General features: G+C 50.9%; 1 protein-coding gene across 6 annotated transcripts in view; it reads right to left on the bottom strand.

The window, feature by feature from the left end:
* FMNL2 (formin like 2) overlaps positions 1-20,912 on the bottom strand; it is a 110,564-nt gene that overhangs the window by 43,588 nt on the left and 46,064 nt on the right. For all 6 annotated transcript variants that reach the window (XM_064435356.1, XM_064435357.1, XM_064435352.1 and 3 more), the window contains exon 2: positions 3,196-3,279. In XM_064435356.1, coding sequence (XP_064291426.1) covers positions 3,196-3,279 — 84 coding nt within the window. The remainder of the gene's footprint in view (positions 1-3,195; positions 3,280-20,912) is intronic.

Below are 20,912 nucleotides of genomic sequence, written 5' to 3'. Positions count from 1 at the left end.
CGTTATTCCAGGGCACTATTTACATATTGGGAATAAATATTATATATATATATATACATTTATTTATTTATTTATTTATTTACATATTAATATTATGTACAATATTTATATATTCCAGGGCAATATTTCTGTATTGTGAATATACACTATATTTAATATGCTACAGATAATATTAATAGTATATATAACATTTTGGTATTCCAGGACAATATTTCTATACTGTGAATATATACTATATTTAATATGTTATAGATAATATAAACATTATTATTATTAATATATGTATACTATTTAGGTATTCCAGGGCACTATTTACATATTGGGAATAAATACTCTATTTTATATGGTATATGTAAGATTAATATTATTATTAATACTATATATAATATTTAGATATTCCAGGGCAATATTTCTATATTGTGAATATAAACTGTATTTTTATATGTTATATATATAATATTATTAGTCTTGTATATATATATTTAGATATTCCAGGGCAATATTTCTATATTGTGAATACATACTGTATTTTTACATGTTATATATAATATTATTAATATGATATAGATATAGATATAGATATAGATATAGATATAGATATAGATATAGATATAGATATTCCAGGGCAATATTTCTATATTGTGAATACATACTGTATTTTTATATGTTATATATAATATTATTAATATTGTATCTATATATATATATATATAGAGAGAGAGACAGATAGATAGATAGATAGATAGATAGATAGACAGACAGATAGATATTTAAATATTCCAGGGCAATATTTCTATATTGTGAATATATAAATATTTCACACCCCATATGCTGGGTTTTGGTGCTTTCAGTGACACCTGCTCACGCTGCTGTGACTGAGGGGGTGGCAGCACCCCCAGGGGAGCTGTGACAGAGCCCAGCCCGTGCTCCGTGCCCAGTGTGTCCCGTGGGATGGCTGGGCAGGGGAAAGGTGCCACCCTGTCACCTCGTGCTGCTCCTCAGGGCTGTTCCATCAGCCCTTCCAAAGGATGGGAGGGCCCCAGCCCAGGGAAGGGACTGATCCCAGCCCGGGGGTGGATGGGAGTTGTGCAAGGAGATGACTCCAGACTGCAGATTTCCTTCCCATCTGCCCGGAGCTGGGCACTGAATCAGCAGCAGCTGCACAGGGTGGATCAGCTCCGAGGGGGAATTTGCACATCCAGGCTGGGATCAAACAGCTCCTGCCTGTCCCGCTGCCAGCAGGAACTGGGCACGGAGCTCACACCTCTGCAGGGAGCTCTGGGAACAGCCTGGCACAAATCATGGAATCACAGACTGGAGTGGGTTGGGAGGGACCCCAAAGCCCACCCCGTGCCACCCCTGCCATGGCAGGGACACCTCCCACTGTCCCAGGTGCTCCCAGCCCTGTCCAGCCTGGCCTGGGACACTGCCAGGGATCCAGGGCAATCTGCAATCACTGGCAGCAGTTCCTGCATTTTTTAATGTCTCAGTAAACTGAATCTTTAAATAGCTCGAGCTTTACATTCTCTGCACAGGAAACTCATGGGGAAAAAAGCAATTCTTCATTAAGCTTTACTTTAAGGAACCTGTGCAATGAACTTGACCTGCCAGAGGGCAGGGTTAGATGGGATATTGGAAAAGAAAGTCCTTCCCTGTTGGGGTGGAGAGGCCCTGGCACAGGTGCCCAGAGAAGCTGTGGCTGCCCCTGGATCCCTGGCAGTGCCCAAGGCCAGGTTGGACAGGGCTGGGAGCAATCTGGGATAGTGGAATGTGTTCCTCAGGTGGAACTGGATGGGCTTCAAGGTCCCTCCCAACCCAAACCAGCCTGGAATTCCATGGCTGTATCAGACACCCCACCACTGTAACAGCCGAATAGGAAATGTCCCATGAATGTTTTTATCCCAATGTCCCTGACCTCCTGCCAAACTCTCAGCCTGGTTCTGCTGAGTTTACATCCCAAGGGAACATCCCACTTTCCCAGTGCTGCATCAGTTATTTTCATTCACCACTACTGCTGAACTTCATGGCATTTTGCTGCTGGCTCCCAAATTCAAATCCCACTTTGTCACATTTCATTTTGCCCTTCAAATGCCATTCTTGTTGATCCATCACTCCCTGCTAATTGCTGCACACCCTGCACAGCTCACGAGGAGATGCCTCAGCATCTGGCCCTGCCTAACCCGAGGCTGTTCCCAGGGCTTCAGCCTCCTGTCCCTGGAGGTCCAGCCACCACCACAGAGCATGACGTGGGCAGCCAAACCCTGAGATCATGTATTCATTTGTTCATTTGATCATTTGCTCATTTGATCATTTGTTCATTTGATCATTTGTTCATTTGATTGTTTGTTCATTTGATCATTTGTTCATTTGTTCATTTGATCATTTGTTCATTTGATCATTTGTTCATTTGTTCATTTGATCATTTGATCGTTTGTTCATTTGATTGTTTGTTCATTTGATCATTTGTTCATTTGTTCATTTGATCATTTGCTCATTTGTTCATTTGATCATTTGATCATTTGTTCATTTGATTGTTTGTTCATTTGATCATTTGTTCATTTGTTCATTTGATCATTTGATCGTTTGTTCATTTGATTGTTTGTTCATTTGATCATTTGTTCATTTGTTCATTTGATCATTTGCTCATTTGATCATTTGATCGTTTGTTCATTTGATCATTTGCTCATTTGATCATTTGTTCATTTGATCATTTGCTCATTTGATCATTTGTTCTTGTTTGCAAGACTCTGAGGTCAGGCTGAGCCTGTGCAGGGCAAACCCAGCAGCGTTCAGCAGCCAGAGGGAATCCAGGATGGGAGCACCAGAGGGGAAAGGGATATCCCTCTGTGGGGTGGGAACTGGCACCTCCAGGCTGGCATCAGACAGCTTCTGCCCGACCTGCTGCCAGCACAGGCTCCAGCCCAGAGCTCACAGCCCTCTGGGACAGGGACAAACACAAACCAGGGAATGACAGAATCCCAGGATGGGTTGGGGTGGCTGCAGCTATCACTGCAGGGCCTCTAGGAGTGGTTACCAACAAGGGAGCAGAAGGAATGAGTGAAGCTCCTGGGAACAGGAGTTTCCTGGGTCCTGCAAGGTCCTGCGAGGTCCTGCGAGGTCCTGCTCAGCCCAGGGAGGCTGTGGATGGAGCATCTGGGAAGAGGCACCTCCCAAGGCTCTCCAGAGGCTCCTCACCTGGTCACAGATGAGCTCCCACTTCTTCTCGTTGTCGTACTGCCGCAGGAGCCGGGCTTTGTCGGGAGGCAGGTTCATGGCATTCTGTGGAGAGACAGCAACACTGTGAGGGACCAGCCACAGCTGCAGCACACCAGGGCTGCTGAATTGTTTCCTGTCAATTCCTGCTGCCAGAGCTGCTCAGGAACGTTCCCTCCCCGTGTTGGTTTTGGCCCCAAAAGCGCCAGTGAATCACGAGGCACCCAAGGGCAGAGCTGGGACACATGAGGTGAGCGACTGAGGGCCAGCCCTGAGCGCCAGTTCCTGGGTTTTTAGGAAAAAAGTGTTCCCTGTGAGGGTGGGGAGGCTCTGGCAGAGCTTCCCAGAGAAGCTGTGGCTGTCCCTGAAGTGTCCATGGCCAGGCTGGACAGGGCTTGGAGCAGCCTGGGATGGTGGAAGGTGTCCCTGCACATGGGATGAGCTTTAAGGTCCCTTCCAATCCAAACTAATTTTGGATTCTGTGACCATCCACCTCCATCCAGCAGAGAGGACAGGATTCCCTGAGCTGCCACAGCCCCAGCCAGGTCCCATTCCCTTCCCATGAGCACATTCCTAGGGGAATTCCTGGGGCTGCAGGACAGTCCTCTCCCAAGAGAACCATGAAACAGCACTCCATTTCACTCCAACAGCTATCCAGGCTGGAAAAGTCACCACACACCACCTTATCTGGATGACACAGATCCTGGAGTCAGGATTGCTGCTGCCCAAGCCCCAGAGATAACAATCCCAGACTGTGAGTGACAGGAGTCAGAAGGAAGGGGAGAGGCAGCAATTATTTGATCCCTATCGTTCCTGGCTCCTTTGATGTGAGCTCTCCTTCCAGGACAGCTCTCTGGGAAGGGCGGCTTTCCCAAGAGCCCTGTCCCAGAATGTGCAGCATAACTGTCGTGCTTGTGCTCCTGGAGAGCCCAGGAACACCTGGATGGGACCCAGAACACCTGGAGAGCTCTGCAAACACCAGGTCTGGAAAGGATCCCGATCAGCCTGGCCGAGCACAGCAAGGCCACGTGGTGGCTGGAGAATCTGCTGAGCACCTCTTGGGCTCCAGCATCTCCTGGGCTCCAGCTGGAATTCCCAGACTGGCCCCAGTTAACCCCTGGAGACCACAGGCCTCTGGCAGCCCATTCCCAGTGAGGAAGAGCCGGCCAGTCCCGGTGGCACCAGACACAACAATAAATCAGGAATCAATAAATCAGGAATCAATAAATCAGAGTTTCGGACTGAAACCACTCCAGGAGCACCTTCCCAAGCTGTGTGACACACAGCCTCCAGATTTATTCCAGCAGGCTGTCCTGGGGGTCCCTGGAACCATCCCAGACCCGTCCTCTGCCCAGACTTGCTTTGTCTCCTCACACAGGGAAGGGAAGGGAAGAGGAGGGATGTGGACAAGCAGCACCTGTGGGGATCAGCCAACCAGGACACCTCACTGGCACCTGGAAAATGGGAATTTAATGAAGCTCCTGGCAGGACCACAGGTGCCAAGGGGGATTCTGTGCCAGGGGATGCTGTGCTCACCACCCTGATGGGCACCAGCCAGGCAAGCCTGGGGAATGAGGGACAGCTGAGGATTTGCTCCATCCCAGCCAAGGAGTGTTCCTGCTCCTGGGGATCCCCTCCACACCTCCTGCTCCCATGGCTGCTCCTCCCAGAGCTTGTTTTCCATCAGATAACAATGACTCTTTCTCCTGCTCATCTCTGCTGTCATGTTGACAGTATTTATAGGCTCTGATCATATCTGTGCTTGCTTCTCCTCTCAGTCTCTCACCAGGCACCTTATCAGCTCTGCTTATCATTTCATGCACTTCTTGGTATTTTTCCTGAGGGCTCTTCCAGCGCCATTCCTTACTCCTGAGCCATATTTCACAGCTCCACTGGCTCTCAGCTGGAGGAAAAGCTCCAGTGTTTACCTGCAGTGCAGCCCTTGTCAAGCTCTGATCTCCTCGGAGCTAATCAGCTTACGCACCCCGGCTGGCAGCAGGACAAGGAACCTGCCTGGAAACCTGGGCAGGGCCCAGCCGTGGCAGGGCTCCAGCAGGGATGAGAGCCTGGGCAGGAAAACAAGGCCCAGGCAGCAGGCTCCAGTGATCTCATTCCCAAATGCAGGCAGCTGATCCCAGCCTGCAGCGGGGAGCGCTCTGCTCTGCTCCACACAGCCACCCCAGGCATTCCTGCCCTCTCCCACAGGGAAAATCCTCTCTGGACACCCTGTGCAGCCAGGCTCGGCTCGCTGCGTGCAAGCTGAGGGTGAACTGCACCCACTCACTCCCCACAAAGAGATTTTAAACGTCACCTCGGTATGGACAGCACCAGGGGTCTCTCCAGAGTCCCTCCAGCCCTTGGCTTGATCTCTCCTGGAGGGAAGTGGGAAGGGAAGAGCCTCCTTGGTTACCTGCACAGCCTGAGGGAGGTGCAGTCTGCCAGAGTGCCCAAAGGAGGGGCACAGGGATGAGGAAGGGACAGATGTGGAGCTCTTGAGGTCACTTTGTTTGTTCAGCTGCAGAGGAGGAGACAGAGGGCAGACATTGGAGCTTCCTCCTGGGGACAGCCCCGACCTCTGCTCCCTGTGGTCAGGGACAGAACCTGAGCAATGGCTGGAGCTGCGCCATGGCATTTCAGGTTGGATTTCAGGAAAGGTTCTTTTCCCAGAGGGTGCTGGCACTGCCCAGGGAATGGGCACAGCCCCGAGGCTGCCAGAGCTCCAGGAGGGTGTGGACACCAGGGGTGCCCAGGGTGGGATTTTGGGGTGTCTGTGCAGGGCCAGGAGCTGGATCCATGATCCTTCTCGCTCAGGATATTCCAGGATTCTGCCCTGTATCTTCTCTGAAACCTGGACTAAGGATTTTCTTACTCTCAACAGCCACTCCCTGCTGGAAAACTGGATCCCAAACCACAATATTTTTACCTCCATGGGAAGCAACAGCTGGGTTTTTTTTACATCCCTGCACGGCACTACCCCAAGTGGCTCCTGAAATCCAAGTGCACTGCTCCCAGGTCCCTAACCCCAGCCACAGCAGCAGGATCTGAGGCAGAGGCTACTGAGCTGGCTCCAGGAGCTTTGCTGCAGTCCCACCCCACCAGACACATTGGTCGTCTGGATTTCTTATTCCCTCTGGATCCCTGGGATGACTCACCAACGCCACTTCCAGCTCCTACAACCATGGGCTTCACACATCCCAGTGTTCTTCAGTTAATGACAGGTCTATGTCCTGTGGTTTCCCTTTCCATCTTTTCCCAATTAGAGCTTTGGAGGCTTCTGAGAGCAGAACTATTCCCTTCCTGAAACAATCCAAACTCCTGCCTGTGTCCCCTGTGCCACCACCCACTTGTGCAGCTGGAGACCCTCTGCCAGCAGAGCAGATTTCCAGCAGCTCAGGAAGAGCTGCACCTCTAATTGGATCCCCAGCTTCCACGAGGATCCCATAAAACCCTTTCCTGTCAGTGGGAACTGCAGCTGGAGCAGCCCCATCTTGTGCCCCACTGCTCTGCATCCTCACTTCCATCCTCATCCCCATCCCAGGCTGGCCCTGCCAGGGATGGCTCCTCCCAGTCCAGGTGAAAAATAACCATCCAGGTTATTTTATTTTTTAATTTTAAATTTTATTTTTAAAATTTATTTTAACCTGGACTTTAACAGCCCAGGTTAAAAAGAAATAAATTTTTGGCCAGGCTATTTTGCCCCCCTGGCCGAGCACCCAAGCCTGGGTGAGCTCCACATCTTTGCCCCTCTCCTTCCTCCCACAGCCTTGGGAGATCAGTCCCACCTTCCTCACTGCAACTTTCCACTACCTCACGGTGCTTCCAGGCTGGGGAAGGGGGAGAAGCCAAGCTCTGGCACGTGCTCCTGCCTGGAGAGGCCGTAGGAAAGCGGAGCCCTCCGCTTCCGAGTGCTCAGCAACACCTCCAGCACAAACCTGGAGCAGGCACAGCTGGATCCTGCACAGCCTCCTGCTGTCTGCAAGGGCTCCTGGCCAGCCCCATCCTGGCTCCAGGAACACGGCACTTCGCTCTTCCCCCCCGAATTCCGAGGTTATTCACGTCTGCTGCTGCGTGCCAAACAACCTAGGTAAGGTTTCCATTCCTCTGCTTTGCTCTGGCTCGGCTGGATAAAGCTGGGCCTTAAATTAATCACAGTAGCAGATGGAAAACTGGGGGGAGTACAAGCAGACCTCCAAAATATTAAATTGCTGAAGAGTTAAAAATAAAACCAGAGTGCAACAAGGAAATTTATGTATTTTTAACCTATGAAACAAAGCCCAGCTCCATCCAAACTGGCGGAGCCTCCAATTCCAGGTTTTGGCACTAAAAATCTCATTTGTGGACTGATCTGCAGGATTAGGGCACCACCACCATGGCTTGGCTCTGTCCTTGGTCTCAGACATGTCCCTTGGGGTTGTCCTGCTGTCCCCTTCCATGGAAAAAGGGCACTGAGGGAGCTGCTGGTGACCACACATGGTGGCCCCAGGCCTTGGGGTGCTCCTGCAGCCAGCATTATCCAGGGAAATGGATACACACATCCCATACATCCCACGGGTCAGAGCAGGATAAAGCACCCAGCTGGAAAGGGAAGCACCAGCAGATGCCTCCAGGTGCCACCTGCAGCCCAGGTCACACCAGCACCAACTCCAGTGCCAGCGGTGGAACGACTGAGCTGTGCTTTTTCCAACTTATTCCTGAGGATTAAAAGGCCCAGTGTTTTGGAAAACCAGTGTAGGAGCAACTCAACTGACTCAAAAGCATGAGCATTGCTAATTAATAGCATTGCTAATTAATAGCATCGGGCTGCTGCTCTTATTGATCACATCATCTTCAAGTCCGCATCCCTTTTCTTAATGAATCCTGGCATTACTTGTGCTGGGAATGAGCACAGAGTCCTCCTGATCCATTTGCTCCCATGAACGGCCCTGGATGTGTCAGTAGGAGCTCCTGAGGCCCTAAAATGTGGGATGTCCTCACCATCCAATGGATGGGGATGGAAAAGGCAGGAAAGCAGAGCCTGCCAAGGGAAGGTGAGTCTGACCAACACCAGAGCTGGAGGAAGGGACATTAAAAACCATCCCAGCAAAGAGTTAAACTCCCCACTTCCACAAAGGCACTGCTGACCTTGAAAGGAATAAAGGTGTCCCAGGAAAACCTCCTCTGCCAGGACACAGCCTGATGTGGCAGGTGAGGGTGAAGGGAATTCCCACTGCCCCTCCATGAGACTGCAGAGGAACTCAGACTCCTGGGAATTGATTCCCAGCTGGCTTTCTCCTCCTGTCCTCCCTCTGACTGGGATTACTCCCACCTTCCACTGCTCCCAGAGAGATGGAAAAGCAACCCTGGATCGTTTCTGGCTTCCCAGTAGCACTTAGGGAAAAGATCAGGGCTTTAAAGCACTTCAAACAAGTCTCGGTCCTCGTGACTCAGACTCAGACTTACACACCCACATCAAAGCTTGCTCTTACTCCAGGCTCCAAGGACTCCCTATCCTCACCTGGAACTTCCCAAATTGAGTTTATTCTCCAGCCCATCCAATCCCCCAGGTTCAGCACAGCACTTTGCCTGCAGCTCTCCAGGGATTATCTCATCTTCTCCACCACGATGAGCTGCAATCCTGATTTTTCCTGCCTTTCAGTCAGGGCTGTTTTAAGGCACAGCCTGAAGTATTTTTAACTTTTATTAATACCCAGTGAGTTCTTACAAAGCAGACCCAAAACTGGCTCATAAGTCAAGTCCACACCTCCCACCTCTGTAACACTGAGGCAGAGCAGCCCTTCCCTGGCTGGAGGGAGCCTGAGAACCAAATCCCAGCTCCCGAGTGCTCCAAGTTTCCTTCCTGGCACTGAGCTGCCCACATCCTCCCAGTGACCAGGATCCAAGAGCAACCAAATTCCAAAACCATCAAAAACAGAACGAGATGCAACATAAATCAGTTCAGAGGGGTTCATGTGACACTGTCACCCTTGGCTGTCAGAGATGTGATGGCTGAGGCTGGAAATGTTCTCCCACAATCCCTAAATTTAGCTGGTGTGAAAAGGAACCGGTTTAGAACGAGGAGGGTGCCCAGGCAGGAGCAAAGCCAGGGCTCTGTGCTCATCCTTTCAGGCTGGAGCAGGACAACTCCAACTCCCCAGCTCATCCTCTCCTGGGACAGCCAAGGGGACAGGGGCTGTTTGGTGGTGGCTTGGAGCCACCAAGAGTCACCAGTGGGACCTCCTGCCTCAGCCACTCACTGAACCAGCTCTCACCTGAGGTTCACTACAGGTCTGCAACCCCTGGGTATGAACGGGTGCACGTGGCACCTGGGGACAGGGGTGGAAGTGGCCCTGGCAGTGCTGGAGGAACGGTTGGATCTGATGATCCTAGAGGGCTTTGCCAACCTTAATGATTCCGTAATTCTCCATCCCAACGCGCTTCCCAGGTGAAACACACACTGAGCACATCACCCACAGCGCAGGAGGGCGGTGCCAACCAGGCCTCTTCAGCCTGGGGAAATTCCCTAAATCCCAGAATCATCCAGGTGGGAAGAGATCTTGAAGATCATCGAGTTCATCAACCCCAAACCATCCCTGAACCCTGTCCCCAAGTGCCACATCCAGACACCTCCTGAACACTCCCAGAGATGGTGACTCCACCACATCCTTGGGCAGCTCATTCCAATGCTTGACTGCTCTTCCAAGGGAAAAAAATTCCAATATTTAACCTGAACCTCCCCTGGTGCAACTTTGGGTCATTTCCTGTCATCCCTTCCCTTGGGACATGGCAGAAGAGCCCAGGCCCACCTCACTCCACCCTCCTGTCCAGGAGCTGTAGAGATCAGTGAGGTTCCCCCTGTGCCTGCTCTTCTCCACACAAAAATTCCTGAAAAAATCACAAAATTCCAGAAGCAGCAGATCCTGGCCCCAAACCCTGCTCACTTGCCATGGCTGGAGAAGGTTCCTCACCCTGCCCTAACCCTGCCCTGTTCCTAACCCCTGTCCTGTGACCCCTTCTGCAGAAAAAGTCTCTGTGTAGCTCCAGGAGCTGCCTACCAAAACAACCTTGAGATTTTTGTACAGCATTAAAATTTAATACCAGGGCCTGGCCTGTAAAACAGCCCTTAATATTCTCCTGGAATATTAAAATGCAACTTTTTGAAATTTTCTGTGCTACTTAACTTCCCAGCCCTGCTGCAGTGTGTTTATTTAGGAAAGCCAGAGGCAACTAAAGCGAGCTCCAAGTTCCCTGACTTTATGAGGAATCCAAGCTAGGCTAAAATTAAATGTGCTTATTGTTCTAATCCTCCTTCTCCTCTCCTGTTTTTTTTTCATTAAAATTGTCTTTGATCTAAAAATACCAATGCTCTGCCTGCACCAGGCCTTTCTCCTCCTGAAGATGCCCTGGATCTGTAGGGAAGAGCAGGAGAAGCTCCCACAGCACGGAGGGACCTGCTGAGGAGAGAGGACACGGTGTGTGGAGCTCATCCTTGGGAAATTACTGGAAAAAAACCCAAGCAAACTCTTGAATTCTGGATCTGTGATTGCCCAGGTGCATCTCTGTGGGCCTGAGGTCATCCAGAAACATCCACTTCACACATGGAAGGGGAAAGCTGGGATGGGGAAAACTGTGGTGACAACCTGTGGCTCCTCAGCTGATAAGGAAGGACTGAAGCATCCAGGAATCCCATGAAAGGGAAAGGGGAATATTCCTTGGGACACCAGCACTTCCTGGGTGTTTATGGCCCCCCTAGAACATCAGCCTGGAATCCTGATGGAGCCTGGCTTGGGGACAGCCAGGGGTTCCTGCTCCACAGGGCCACAGTGGATGATGCCCATGTGCAAGGCACACACTCAAATTCCCATGTTTTGCCCCCACTGTGGTTTTCCATGACTTTCTGAGCCCTTCTATGTCCTTCACCCCTCCTCACGTGCAGCTCTCTGCTCCCTTTGATCAGCACTGCCATTTGCATATTTATCATAAATTAGCATTTCCTTCCCAGCTCTTCCCAGAGGTTAATCCGGGCATTGCAGGGATGGAAGCCGCAGTGGGATCACTCCCTGGGTGATGGGATGGACTGGATATGAGGGACCATTTCCCCATGGGAAGGGTGCTCAGGCACTGGAATGGGCTGCCAGGGCAGTGGAGGAATTTAAAGCCATGAGGATGGGGCACTGGGAACATGGGGCAGTGCTGGGCAATGGCTGGACTGGAGACCTTGGAGGGCTTTTCCAACCTTCAGGATTCTCTGATCCTAAACCCCTTCTCCTCACACAGCAAGTGGGGTCTCACTGGGAGAGCCACGATGTCTCCAGCCTCGCTGAGGGAACTTTATCCAGGAAACCTCTGGAAGGTTTTGGGGACCGAGGGCTGCAGTGACCACAGAGCTGCTTGTTCCTCTGAAAAATCCAGACTCAGCTTCATGGCCTCACGTTTTGGGAAAGCTGAAACCTCATTAATTCACCACAGGGAAAGAATTCCATGGTAGGAAGGCTTCAAAGGCCAAGCCAGGCCTGACTCACTCCGAGCTCTGAGCTCACCCACAGGCTTCATTAAATGGCTCACTGCTGATAAGGCAAACCACAAAATCCAAAATTAAAGCCTTTCCAGTGACATGTCAGAGAAAGTGGCTCCCAAAGAACCAAGATGTGTATTCCAAAGGCAGTGCTGGGAATTGCACACACGGTGGGCAGTGCCCACGATTCCATCCATGAGGCAGCCCAGAGTGCTGGGAGCTGCAGGGCACAAAAATGCTGGAAAACACACACACAAAAGGGGTCCCAGCCATTTTTACATCTTTTCCAGTCCTGTGCTGCCTCACAGCAGCACAGAGAGAGGTGAGGCTCAGGCATCCCTACAGTCATCCCAAATACACCAAGGGGTTTCGTTTTTTTTCTGGAATTTTTCCCCAGATCCCATTTAAAAAGCAGCTTTGCTGTGAGTCAGAAGGTCCCATCCCCTCACGCTGCTCCCTACAATCCCTCTGGAAGTGGGGCATGTGTCACCTGTGGGACTGCACTGCTGCTCAGCCATCAGCTGCTCAGGAGGAAAAGGGGAATTTCTCTGACAGCTGCAAAGCCCATCTGGAGCTGTGCACCCCACTGCACCACAGCTGCATGGCAGTTTGGGAAGGAATTCCTCCCTGGGAGGGTGGGAAGGCCCAGGCACAGATTCCCAGAGCATCTGGGGCTGCCCCTGGATCCCTGGCAGTGCCCAAGGCCAGGCTGGAGTGCCCTGGGATGGTGGAAGGTGTCCCTGCCCATGGCAGGGTGGAATGGGATGGGATTTAATATTCCATCCCTAACCAGTCTGGGATTCTGTGATTTCTGTGATATTCCCGAGGATGAGAAGGGATTTTCAAAGGGTAGATGGAACAAAATCCCTTTGAGATCCCCTCACATGGAGGATCCCTCAGTTCCCCTCCAATGGGATGAGCTGGTCAGGGACATGGGCCAAATCAACCTCATTTGGATGAAATTCTCATCAAAACACTTAAACTTCACCTAAATGCAATTCCTAAGGCAGTTGATGATCCCGAATTATCCCACACACTCTTCTATGACAGAGGTAACATGTATTTTCCCATCAGGAATCATGGAATTCCAGAGAGGCTTGGGTTGGGAAGCACCTTCAAGCCAATCCCATCCACCCCGGCCATGGCAGGGACACCTCCCACTGTCCCAGGCTGCTCCAAGCCCTGTCCAGCCTGGCTTTGGACACTGCCAGGGATGCCACAGCTTCTCTGGACAACCTGTGCCCACACACACTCTCCTCACATGCGGATAAAAACCCATGGAATTCATCCCACGTGAGCTCCTTATGCAACACCAACTGAGATTTCAACTACAGCACCCACGAAAAACCCCCAGGTGGCAAAATCCCACCAGCACCCCCACACAAACAGATGGAAAACATCCCCCAGAGCCAGAATAAACCACAGGGATGCGTTTGAAGGGACACAAATAAAATCCCAGAGCAAATCCAGCCCAGAGGGCCGGCACGGTTTAGTCCCAGGACACCCTGATGGATGCTGCTGCTCTAGGAACAAAACCTTCATTTGAATAATATTAAGGGTTGGATAAACCAAGAAAAATAAATGAAGTCAGGGATAAAAAGCCTGGCCCAGGGCCTGGTCGCAGGTTTTCTGTCTCCAGTGAATGTCAGCAGGAGCCCTCCTTGGAAAACCATGTCCCAGACAAAACTGCTGCTTTGGAGGCAGCCAGGAGTTCACTCAGATGCTCAGAACTGGAGCCTATTTTTAATTTTTTAATTCTCCCTGAGCTTCCCATGCTCTCTTCCCAACATCCTCCAGCCAATCCAGGACTCTGCACTCCCCTCACGCTGCCCAGAGGGAGCAGATAAATCAAAAGAACTCCTTAAAAAATGCAAATCATTTACATCCCCCTTTGCTGCACTCAAGTACTCGCTGAACAGGGAAAGCAATTTATTTGGAAGTCTATTACACCTAAAAATGTAAACACAGAAAAGGCTCTCACACACCAAGCCACAATCCCAAGGGAATTTTTCACAGCAAGTTACAAACTTGGATTTATACTGGAAATATTTACAGGTCTCACTACTGCAGGCACCACTCCAGCCAGGCAGAGGAGGTGCAGGGAAGCCAAAATAAACCCAAATCCCGTGATTTTCCAGCCCTAGTGAGCAATAATTCCTGCAGCAGGGCTGCTGTGTCCTGTGCTCCCGTGTCACTGTCCCCAGGGCTCCCTGACATTGTCTTGCCTGGCAGGAAATCACTAAAAATGTGTCACACACACATGGGCATTGTGTGAGTGACTTTAAGTGACCAAAATCCAGCATCTTCAGACACCAGCCCTGATTTTTGCTGCTTCACTGGACACAAATCTCACGGCACCTTTTTGAAATATTTTTTTCTGAAGTGTTCAAGGCTCCACAGATTTGCCAAGAATGAGGCAGGATTTCAGGGAATGCAGGGGGCCCTGAGCAAACACCTCTGTCTGCCCTCCCTTTGCTCCCTTCCCACAAAAGCTGGCCTTTGCTGTGCCCTAATTCCAAACTCATCCACCTGTCCTGCCTGGTCCTGCTCCTGGACATGGATATTTTACACAGTCAGACCCAGGAATGCATCAGTGTTACATTTCCTTAAATTTCTCTGGATTTGGGGGGGTTTATCCCCACTTTCATTGGATTTCCATGGATCTCAGGGTAGGGAACCCCATTTTCCTCAAATTTCCCTGGGTCTGGGGGGATTTATACCTTATTTCCTCAATTTACCCTGGATCTAGGGATGTTTAAACCTCATTTCCTTGACTTACCCTGGAACTAGAGGGGTTTAAACCATATTTCTTTGAGTTTCCATGGCTCTGAGGGGGTTTATACCCACTCTCCTTGAGTTTCCCTGGATCTAGGGGAGTTTATCCCCACTTGCCTTAAGTTTCACAGATCTGAGGAGGTTTATCCCTTTTTAAATTGAGTTCTCCTGGATTTGAGGGGGTTTATCCCCCTTCCCTTTTATTTTCCTGGATCTGGGGGGGTTTCCTTTATTTCTCTGAGTTTCTGTGGATCTGGATGGGTTTATCCCCCTTCCCTCATATTTCCCTGGATCTGGGAGGGTTTCTTCCCTATTTTCTTGAGTTTCCCTGCATCTCAGGTGGTTTATCCTTTTTTCCTCGAGTTTCCCTGGAAGGGTATTTCCCTGGAGCAGCTGAGGGCACTTGGTTTGTTGGAGAAAAAGACTGAGGGGGGAGACTTATCCCACTTTGGAGCTTCCTCCTGAGGGATCACTTTGCTTATTCCCCAAGCACTGTTACTGTGGCTGTGCCAAAAGCAGTCCCAAAGGTAGGTGCTAGACCAATAAATGTTTGAACTCACCCATAAAATCCCTACTAGGTTACTTTTTCCAAATAAATCTGTGGCTGTGCTGGCTGGGCTCCCATGCCTGAGGCAGTTCTGGATGCTATTTTTAATCTCTGTGAGAAGATGATTCCCAAATTTCTGGACAATGTAAGCAGGCACCTAAACTCAGGAAAAGAAGGGAAGGGGAGAGGGAGAGAAGAGAAGAGAAGAGAAGAGAAGAGAAGAGAAGAGAAGAGAAGAGAAGAGAAGAGAAGAGAAGAGAAGAGAAGAGAAGAGAAGAGAAGAGAAGAGAAGAGAAGAGAAGAGAAGAGAAGAGAAGAGAAGAGAAGAGAAGAGAAGAGAAGAGAAGAGAGAAGAGAATTTCTCTCCAGCTCCTGTCATCCCAGACTCATCCTTATAACTGAATCCCACAGGATTTCTCACCGGATGGCAACACATGTTTACAATTCCCTTTGTTTATCCACAAATATGTTTCTAATTTCATCTTTTCATGTCAGACACACTTCACCTGCTCACCCTCCCAGACATCCACCTCGTGACTTTCCCTCTGCAGGAAGCCTGTAACCAGATACAACCAGGATTTCATCAAAATTCCCTTTGATGAATGTTTATAAACTGTAAAACAAGTGGAATTGTGAGGGAGAATTGTGCTGCAACACCACACACTGGTACCTCCTGCCAGGAGCACACTGAGGGTGCTGCCAAAATCATGGAATCATGGAATCACTGAGGTTGGAATAGACCTCCAAGGCCACTGAATCCAACCTGTGACGGATCATCCAGCCCAAAGCACCCAAGCTATGGTGCTGATGGCACAAAAATGGGGAAATTATTCCACACACCTGCTCTTCCTCGAGGTCTCTAAGGCACAACTGTCCCTAATTCCTGGCTGAATTAACTTAGCTGTCAGGATGGTTCTGGAGAAGGAACTGGATTCAGTTATGAGTGAATATCCAAGGACTGTGAGGTGCAGGTCCCAGGCAGAAGGAGCTGGGGTGGCTGTCAGCACAGTCAGGAACTGAACAGCTTCAGGCTTGAAGACAGCCAAAAATTATTTACAAAGAGGCTTTCCTGGGAATATTTTAGTCCCCAAGTCCTTCCCTGGGGGCAGGTGCCTGTGGCATGTGGCACCTGTGTGCAAGGGTGTCACCCATGAGTGAAACTCTGGGATTTTCACCTCTGGCTTTGGAAGTGCTGACGCGAAGAGAGCTTTGTGAAAGGAGCCCTGGCTCTCCTCGGCTTCCCACGCCAGGAGCTGGGAATGGGAATTAGGTTAAAGAGCTCCTGGGCTCCCAGGCAGAGCATGGCACAGAATGAAAAGGAGCCCTGGCCGGCACATGACCGGGATGAGCAGCAGGATTAATCCCAGCCTGGCACCAGGAACAACCAGCTCCCAGCCTGGCGTCGGGACAAGCACCGGGCCAGGCCGGAATACCTCAAATTCCACTTGAAACGGTACAAAAACAAACCAAAAAATCCTTTTATCCACTAAGTATGATCCAAGTCTGGCACGGGCAGCTCCATCCTCGGAGGGCAAACGGGATCCAGCCCTGAGCAACCTGCTGGGAACACCTCAGCCTGTCAGGGATTCCAGGGAAACTCACTGGTGATGGAGAAGCAGCAGCAACCCCACAGCACAGGACAGACAGAGCTGAGGAAGTTTTGTGCTCCAGATCACAAACAGCTTTTACCTTTAGCTGGAGTTGGCAAAGCAGCAATATTCTTCCCAGCATTGGTACTTCCTTATCAGCCTCACACTTCATTATCCTTATCTGCAAGAACTCCGAGATGCTATCGGCAGGTCCCCGCTTCCGTGGCTGAAGGAATGCCAAAACAACAGCCAAATCCTCCTGGGTGAGCTCAGCCACACTGCCTGGACGGGGTGCACTGGGAAGCAAGGGATCAGCTCCCCCCCCAAGCCTTGGCACAGGTCCCACTGCCAACAACAGCTCCCAGCCCACGGGGAGACCATCCCTGCCTGGGAGCTGTGCGTTCCTGGGGCTGCTGTGCTTCCCCTGGGATCATGCCTCAGCTCCAGGGTTTCACACAACACCAGCCCGTGGCTCCTGCACCTCTGGAACCCTGGGAGGGTGTCTGGAAGCCCTGTTGGAAGCATTCCCACAAGACCCCAATTTTGGGTTCCACACATGATGTGGTGTCAGTCTGGAGACTTGGGGGAATTCTCCCCTGCCAGCCTCACCTGCCCCTCCAGTTGTCTGGGAACCTCTCAGGGATGGCCAGCATGACTTGTGGGTTCATTTCTGGGGCACAAAGATGAACAGAGAGCCCCACACCACAGGAGAGTTGTGGATCTGGCTGTACCCACCAGGTGCCACCAACACGGAGCAGTGACACCAGAATCCCAGAGGAGAGGGGAGTGATGGCACAGCCAGTGGAGCTCCAGGACAAATCAGACAAATCCATATAAATGGAGCTCTTGGATGGTGCTCCAGCACCACAGGTCCCCTGAGGGGAGGCTCCAATCCCAGGGTGCCACCAGCACCCCCATTCCCAATGGGAGCCGGTGGGCACGGGCCAGACCCATCCTTCCCGAAGGCTCCAACTCCTCCATGCCTTTGGGAATGTCTTCTCCAGCTCAACAGGCACCAGAGATTATGGGAAGATTGCAAATCCCTGCATTACCAAGGCTGCAACCAACTGCTCCTAATGATGCCCCTTTGGAACATATGCTCAGCCTTCTGTCACCACACTCAGAGTGGCTTTGGAAGCAGGAACGCCCCGGCACAGCCCCACAAACAGGATTTGACACTTCCAGGGTGGAATTCTGCCTTTGATCAGGCACTGGGGGACAGCAGCACCCCCGGGGCATCAGCACAGCTCCATAGGGAAGGACCAAATTGGAAGATTTGGGCTGGGACTTGGCAAAACTTAGCTCCTTAAAATTTAGCTCCTGCACGGTGTCCAGGCAGAGGGGTGGCCCTGATCCCCAGGGAATGTCACATTCCCAGGGCTGCCAGAGCTCAGGGATTGCTTGGACAAGGCTCTCAGGGATGCCCAGGGTGGGGCTGGTGGGGTGTGTGTGCAGGGCCAGGGGTTGGATCCATGATCCTGTGGGTCCTTCCAGCCCTGGTTTTAGGTGGAAAGGGAAATTCCTACACCAGCCAGGCACCTCAGGGGAAATGGGGATGGGGGGAATGAGGGGCCCCCAAAGCAGGGAGGACACACTGAGCAGGAGCAGCAGCACGGCCCTGGCAGCCCGCTGAAGATCCCGGCCATTCCCGCGGCGCCACGGAGGGAGCCTGGCTCTGCTCCTGGGAACGGCACACACAGAGCCACGCTGGCACAGCACAGCTAATTAGTGTCCTTTTCTGTCACTAATGAGGGTGGGAAACAGCACTGGACGTGTGATGTCTGTGTTCCAGGACGGCTGACAAGCCTTCCCAGCCGGAGCCGAGGGGCTGGGATAAATTCCCTCTGCAGGAAGGGAATCCCAGCTCCACGGGCAGCACTGGGAGCTCCACGCCTTCCTGCCAGGGTGACACAGGTGACAGCAGTGAGGAGCACCCAGCCACGCTGCTCTTACATCCACTCCCAGCAGGGAAAAATCCTGATTTACAGTCCTCATTTCCTCCAGGATGTCCAATCCAGGTGGTTTTCCTACCAAAACAGGTGCCCACGCTGCGCTGGCACAGTCTGAGGAAACCAAACCAAACCAAACCAAACCAAACCAAACCAAACCCCACAAACCAATCCTCACACAAAGCACCCATTTTATAAACACATCTTCCCATTTCCTTTGGACAGCGAGGTCTGTGCCAGCTTCAAAAGTGCAAGAGCTCACTCCTTTTCCAAAATCCCATTTATTCTCCAGCTGGATTTTAGCCTTTTAAACAATGTAAGATAAAGGCACACCTGCAATTCCCTCTTCAATGCCTGTGCTCCAGACCAATGCAGGGAACAGCTCCATCACACCTTCATGCCAAATGTCACCTCACAGATGGCAGAGAAGAGCCCAGGAGGGACAGGTGACAAAAGCCTGCTTTCCATGGGCTCTCTTTGAAATTTCCTATAAATGATGTGGCATCAAAACCAACTAGGCACAAATAACAGTTGTGGAATTAGGGCAGGACATGGACAGGGCCTCTTCCCAGACTTCAGCAGCTGTCTGGGGAGTCTGAGCTGATACTCTGTATTTAAACAGCATTTATTTCATATTGCTAAGGTACAAGGTGGATTTGGTGTTCAAGGATTTATTCCAGGAACTCCTCACAGGATTTATTCCAGGAACTCCTCACAGGATTTATTCCAGGAACTCCTCACAGTGTAAGGTGAAACAAATCCTTAAATTTTTAGAGTGAAATGGTGGAAACTGATTCTCACAACAGATTCCAGGATACTGCCAGCTGAGCTTGGTAGGATGGATGGATGTGCTGATGAGGATGGGGGTGTACCAAGGACAGGGGGCACATGAATCCCATGAAAACCCCATGAAATCACGGAATCATTTAGGATGGAAGAGAACTCTGAAGTCATCAAGCCCAACTCAGCCCAAGCCCATTCTGCCACAGCATGGTCAGAACTCTCTGTCTTTCCAACCTGCACAGAATTCCAGGAATTCAGCCCAAAACCTCAGGCTCAAAGTCACCTGAACAACATATCCACGGGGATGAACACAAATCCACACGAGCTGCCAGTCTCCAGAGCATCCAGAGAGGAACGAGGAGAGAGGCTGGGACTGTTCCAGGTGGGAAATGGGTCACTGAAACAGGACTTGGCTCTTAATTAACCCCTGCATTAATCAGGCTCCTTGGAAGGGTGGAATCCAGCAGGAAGAGCTCAGGAGCTCCTGCCTGGATGCTCGGAGCTCCCATCTCAGCACCCACAGGAAGGAGGAGTCACCCCTGGGCACAGGGCAGGAGCTCTGTCCCACAGGGAATGTTTTCCCTTCCCAGGCATCAGCTGGGGCTCTGCTCACGCCTTGGAATGAGATTTAAGTGTCCTGAAAAAAACAGCAGCTCTGGGGAGCAGCAGGAGCCCCGGGAATCCTCCTCCGTGCCATGCCAACCTGGGAATGGGGCTGGCCTCCACGGGAAGCAGGGAAATCCTGCATGGATCGAAGACAAACTCCTGCACGTGCTGGGGGCCTCGCAGGAACCCAGGCTGGTCCCTAGGGAACGTGGCAGCAGCAGTGTCCCTGCACTCTGCCTTTGGCTGGAAATTCAGGATAGAATTCAGGATGTGATCCAGAGTGTGTGGGACTCAATAACCGCCCACCTTTTTATGTAAGGCAGCAAAATAACTCAGATAAATCCAGCGTTTAAAGCAAAATGTGGTTATTTTGCTCCTAAGTTCCCTGCACCTCCAGTAAGTACTGGGGAGCAGAGATTGGATACTTCAGAATCCCACTTTGCCTCTTCACCTGCATCCCAGTTTCCTCCCCAGCTCCCAGTTCAGGAAGGAAAACAAGCATCCCTCATGGACCAGGGCCAGGGGAATGCTCCTTGCCCTGGGCTAAGAGACCAGGAGGTTTCGCTGTGCCAAAATGTTATTTTTATAAATATTTGCCACACTTAATTAGAGCAAAAATATTCCAAACTTTTTTTTTTCTGCCTCACGGGAAGCAGCAATTGAAACCTGTCACTAAAAGTTCTTTGGAGGAGTTGAAACCCAACCAAGCAGAGCCTTCTGAAATGCAAACCCTCCCTGAACAAGTTAAAAGCAAAAAATGGGATGCTGGAACAGCTTCTGTGTCCAAACACAGACAGGAAAACAAGCACGGATAAAAGGAAAAATCCAGCCAGAGAACAAGGAGTGGTGGAACTGCTCCGTGTGGGCTCGGGGCAGGTGGCCAGGCAGATGGAACAGCCTCATCCCAGATGGGGACACGGCTCCAGAGGGTCAGCACGGAGCAGGAGCCCTGACAGTGG

The sequence above is a fragment of the Passer domesticus genome, chromosome 10, assembly GCF_036417665.1.
Source record: "Passer domesticus isolate bPasDom1 chromosome 10, bPasDom1.hap1, whole genome shotgun sequence".
NCBI classification, from domain to species: Eukaryota; Metazoa; Chordata; class Aves; order Passeriformes; family Passeridae; genus Passer; species Passer domesticus.
The sequence above is the reverse complement of the archived record's forward strand: the minus strand, read 5'-3'. Positions and strand labels throughout refer to the sequence as shown.